This window comes from Fukomys damarensis, unplaced genomic scaffold (assembly GCF_012274545.1).
Source record: "Fukomys damarensis isolate Sample0158 unplaced genomic scaffold, DMR_v1.0_HiC HiC_scaffold_17, whole genome shotgun sequence".
NCBI lineage: Eukaryota > Metazoa > Chordata > Mammalia > Rodentia > Bathyergidae > Fukomys > Fukomys damarensis.
Window position 1 is genome coordinate 7,610,699 of NW_022900929.1, and position 5,389 is coordinate 7,616,087.

General features: G+C 38.2%; 1 protein-coding gene across 1 annotated transcript in view; it reads right to left on the bottom strand.

The window, feature by feature from the left end:
• Window positions 1-5,389, bottom strand: part of LOC104860368 (probable C-mannosyltransferase DPY19L2) — a 78,020-nt gene that overhangs the window by 52,579 nt on the left and 20,052 nt on the right. The window contains exons 6-7 of the mRNA XM_010621500.1: window positions 5,128-5,248; window positions 2,376-2,469 (exon numbers count right to left, since the gene is read on the bottom strand). Of these exons, the coding sequence (XP_010619802.1) occupies window positions 2,376-2,469; window positions 5,128-5,248 (215 nt within the window). The remainder of the gene's footprint in view (window positions 1-2,375; window positions 2,470-5,127; window positions 5,249-5,389) is intronic.

Here is a 5,389-nt window from a genome sequence, read left to right on the forward strand (position 1 = left end):
TTTGTAAATGGGGAGGGGAGGAGGGGGTGAAGGGAGGGCAGGGACAAGGGGAAAAAATGAGAATCAAGACCTATTATGTAAAGGTACAGAATCCCAATTATGAATGTAATTGTATTGTATACCTAGATTGTACCAGTAAACTCAATAAAAAGAAAAAAAATGTTCTAACCATATCTGGCTCTCTGCATTTCTGAGTAACTTTACAATCAGCTCAAAGATCAACAGAATTATGACAGAATGTTGACTGGTACAGCCCTGAATCTGTAAATCTGTTTGGACAATTGTCATCTTCTAATCCGTTAACATGGTACATCTCTCCATTTATTTTGATTTTTTAAAATGCATCTCAATAAATATAGTAGTTTTCTGAAAAAAAATGTTCTAACCATATCTGGCTCTCTGCATTTCTGAGTAACTTTACAATCAGCTCAAAGATCAACAGAATTATGACAGAATGTTGACTGGTACAGCCCTGAATCTGTAAATCTGTTTGGACAATTGTCATCTTCTAATCCGTTAACATGGTACATCTCTCCATTTATTTTGATTTTTTAAAATGCATCTCAATAAACTTATAGTAGTTTTCTCATGACGGTCATATCTATCTTTGGTTAGATTTATTCTTAGGAATTTGATGATTTTAACACTAGTCTAAATAGCATCTTTTAAAACTTTCATTTTTAGTTTGATGTTAACATATGGAATTTATAATTTTGTATATTAATTTTTTGTGTTAAGGTAGCATCATAAATTTTCTAATTGCTTCAAATGCTTTATTTATTATTATTTTTATTTTCTACATATACAACAATGTGAACTGCTTTATAAAAAATGTACTTTTTTGTCAAGTTTTCCAAGCCTTATACTTTTGAAACCTACTGTTCTGGATAGGAGACCTGTGACAATATTAAATATGTCACTAACTTTCACTAATTCTATGCCCAAAACCACCCAAAACTGAGGAGTATATATTGATAGGTCTGACCCTATTTGTCCCCAACTGTCCGAGTTCCCAGAGCAACCGTCCGAGCTCCAAGAACAATCGTAGTCGGTCCCCATATCAGTAGCTACCCCATGTACTCTGGTAGGACAAGGCCCACCTGCTCCACCTGCCAGGTCACAGAGCACCCAAAAGAGAACACTAGCTGTTGCTATGGCCATGTACTCAGCGATTCTCACCCCCCAAATCTCACGCCTCACTTCCCCTCACCTCACTTCACCCAACGCCATCTCACCAACTCTCGGCCCTATCCCTAAAAGACTCAGCTCAGTAAACTTGACGCAGACACCCTTTGGCCGCAGACATCCTTGGCTCAGCCCCTAGGAGGGTCCCGCCCAGAACCTCGAATTCAGGCTGTGTTCTTTATGGGGTTGTCACTGTTTACCTAACATATATAATTTCTATATTGACATCCGCCCCATGCGAATTCAGTAAATATTTGTTGGACGATTAAATCTAGACCTCTAACTTTAAATGTTTTGAATTTCATAAATAACGTTGTAAAGAAAGCTGATGACTTATTTAGGAATACGTTTCAGTGGAAGAAACAAATTTCAGTGAAAGAAACAAAAATATCTGACAGAAGTGGCCTGAACAGTATGGATGTTTATTATATCATTCAACAGAAAAATAAAAGGTAAGTGTTTATTGGCACTGGTTTAGTGGCATTATCTGGCCAGATATGTTCGCCATTTCTATAGACTTTCCCTCATAGCAACAAGCTGGCTGTTGTGGCTGCAGGAGTCACATCTAAGTAAAGAGAGGAAGGAACAGAGAATGGACAGCTGAATACAACCTTTTGTGAGAAAGACTAATGCTTTCTGTGGTCCTCATTTGTCACTGGCAAAACCTAGCTCATAGGGCTCTTCCAAGGAGAGTGAGTACTGAGAGCAAAACACATGATTGTCATAATTAACTTCAGCTTATCATCTGAGATGGGGTACACTGTTCCTCCAAAGCTGTGTGCTGTTATCAAAAAAGACAGGCTACCAAATACAAGTGTCTGCTATAAGTAATGCATTTCTTTTTATAGTTTTCTTAATCCTACATTTATAGAGAATAAAATGAGAATAAATTAATGCTAACCAGAGATCCCTCTAATGTAATAACTCCACACAGGAAGAGGGGTATTTTCATTAAAACCTTGGCAGGGAAATCTTAGCTAAAAAATATTGCCACAGGATAAAAGGGAGGCCTTATTTGAAACATTCTTTTAGTGACAGTCCCAGTTTTTGGTTGCATGACATTGGTTAAGCATCTGAAAAACCAAACAAATCTACAAATGTTCCTATGAGTGATTACTTAATCATATTAATTTCCTTTTAATGTAATCAACAATTATCAGCCAGGGCTTATGAGCTCAGTCAGATCTTACCTCAGGTATGCAGCGTAGATGAAGAGCAATCCCAGCATGAGTCCATTTAAGATAAAAATCACATCCACATAAAAGTATGCAGGATCTCCCAATCCTTTGCAAAGACACAGATTATTTAGCATTTAGTGAAAAAATGGCTGTAAAGCAAAGGGCATAATTCTCTCGGTGCTTTTTACTAAAAGCTCATGAATGTGCTGAAAGCATTTGCTTTCAGATTGATACTCTAATAGTTGCATGATCTTGACCATAAATAAGGTGTATGTGTATGTGTGTGTGTGTGGGGTTGTTGCTGTGGATCAAACTCTGGGCCTTGTGCATTGTAGGTAAGAGCCCTACCGGGGAGCTACATCTCCAGCCCCTAAAGTGCATTTATCTAGTTACATTTATAAGTTCCTCTAATAGACTCTTCTTATACTGAGATAATTGTAGGGACTTTAATAAATTAATAAAGATGCTGCTGCTATTACTCAGTGTTCTGTAGAGTCATTTGGTGACTTCCAAGAGAAAGCCATTGCATTATTTTTTATCTTTTGTAGGCTCTGGAATGAGGAAGATAAAGTCTCTGGCTTCACGGAGCAGCTTTAATCTGAAAGAGATGATCCAGCTATTTGATCCATTATTACTGAGAGCTAGAATTTTAATATATCCCACAAACAAGATTGTGTATAGCACTTCTTGTTTGTTCTATAATCATCACTTCACATGACTCTCAAAGTTGATGAGATCAATTGGCATAAAAGTATTTTTATAGCTGAGAAAACAAATAGAGAACTTAAATAATCTGCCGAAAGTTTCTCATATCTAACTGGTCGGAGCCAAGACCTGAAGGCTGGCCTTGTGACCCTCCTGCCTCCCTGGCCACTCCTTCCAGTCTGTCCTGTAACCTCGCTTGTGTATGCACCCTCGCTGCAACAATGGCTCTCCCTAACCTCTGTCACCCGCTCTCTTCTCTTCTCGGTCTGCATATTATCCTTATGAAAATTCTTCCCCTTCTGTAGCTCTGAGTATCATCTGCATAGAGATGAGTCCAAGTCTACGCTCAGCCCCAAACATTCTTCCTATTCCTAAAGCTATCTATCCAGGTAGCCACGTGACATCTCTCTAGGATCTCAAGCTAATGCATCCACAGTGAATCACAGCAATTCATGCCTGTCCTTGTCATGCTTCCTACTGTTGAAGGGACTTAATTATTCAAGCTTGAAACCAAATAGAGTCACAGAACTTTTTCTCTCTCTTCCCTCCTTCCCATCAGTTACCAAGCCTTGTTGAGTCTATTTCCAAAGTGCCTCCCAAGATCTGGCATTTCACAGCTCTTTTCTACAGAAATTGGGTGCTGAGAGCACAGTAATCTCTGGCCTTGTGGAACCCCACGGTATCCTTTCCATACAACCAGCAAAATAATGCTAAGGTAAGAATCTGTTGAAGTTCTTCAGTGAATAGGTACAAAATTCTTCCTTACCATATGGCCCGCCATGATGAGACCCTGTCCTAGGTCACCTAGGATGATGTCACACCACTTCCCTTCCATCCTTCGCTGTTCCAAAAAGTCTAGGCTTTTCCCAGGTCTCCTCGGCTGCAAGACTTCTGAATATGCTGCTCCCTATTCATGAAATACTTCTCTCCACAATCCTATTTTCCTACTTGTAATGTCCATCATAACTATAACTGCTAAGATCCCACTCATAGTGTAGACTCCAAGAGGATAAGGACCATGTCCACTGGGCCACTGCTGCATTCTGAGTGTCCAATTTTAACCTGTCACTCATTGGGAACTTAGAAAGACCATATATGTCCCTATAGAAGGTGATGCTTCATCTCTCAGAAAAGGCTATGCTTTGTGGCTGACCAGGTCATTACCAACTCTCAATTTACGAGATATTTTCTCCATTCCTTTATGTTGTGAACAAACACACAAAAAGTCCAACTGTCCCTCAGATATCTCTGTCAATATTATTTTTAGATTTTATAATGATCACTTAAAGGAATCAGTAAAAATACAAGGGAAATATATGTTTGGATTATATTTTCAAAGTTGGATGTTCTTATAAGCAAATCTATAAAAACATACTTTAAAAAATACAGTAAATAGTCATGTTGTGGATAATGGAAGAAATAAAGCAACAGCTGTGTAATGCTATGCAGATAGACATGTGTGACTCTGAAAGAGTCCCAAGGGACAGCACTGTCCTTGGGCTGTCGAAGTGTCAAACTGCACACATCTGAAACAGCAGTGACCACTGCATGTCCTGGAGAACTGTTACAATTCCGAAAGCAGTTACTTGACAAAGACACCGATGTGGACGACACACAGGAAGAGTTTGGCTAAAATTATCCACTGGACTGTGAGTATGTAATAAAGCAATGTTGTCACTATAATCTGAATCTGAGTTTTCAATATGTTTGTGCTATTTCATTAATACACTATTACGAGTATATACTTGACTAATTGATCCCCCCAAATTATAAGCTGAAGTCACTCAAAACACTCTCATTTCTATTACCTGATTCTGATATGGAGACTTTTACACAAGCTTGCCTTCTACTGGGCTAAATTAATACACAAATTAAATTCCAAATTTATATTCAAGTTAGCACCGCAGAGCCATCTTAGAAAACTGAAATGTAAAATAATCACTGAGCTGAATCATTTCTAGTATGGTTTAAAGGAAAAACTGAGTCACATCTGTTTGCAGCAATTCTTGTATTTATGAAGCCCTAAGAACAGAACAGCAGGTTGGAGGAAGACACAGACCTTCACAGCTCTCAACTTCACTAGGAAATCCCACTCTGGTGACATTCCAGCAGGCTTTAGTTTCTACCCCAAATAAATTCGTTATTCCTATGAATGTGCGATACCAGTAAGCTAGGACTACCTACAAAAGAGAAAACAAAGAGATAACAAAAGAAAATTTTTCCAAAATACCATCTTATGATGGTTGCCTTTGACATTACAAACTTTGGTAAATATATTCGAATCATATCATTTGGGAAATAATCATTTAAAATTATATATA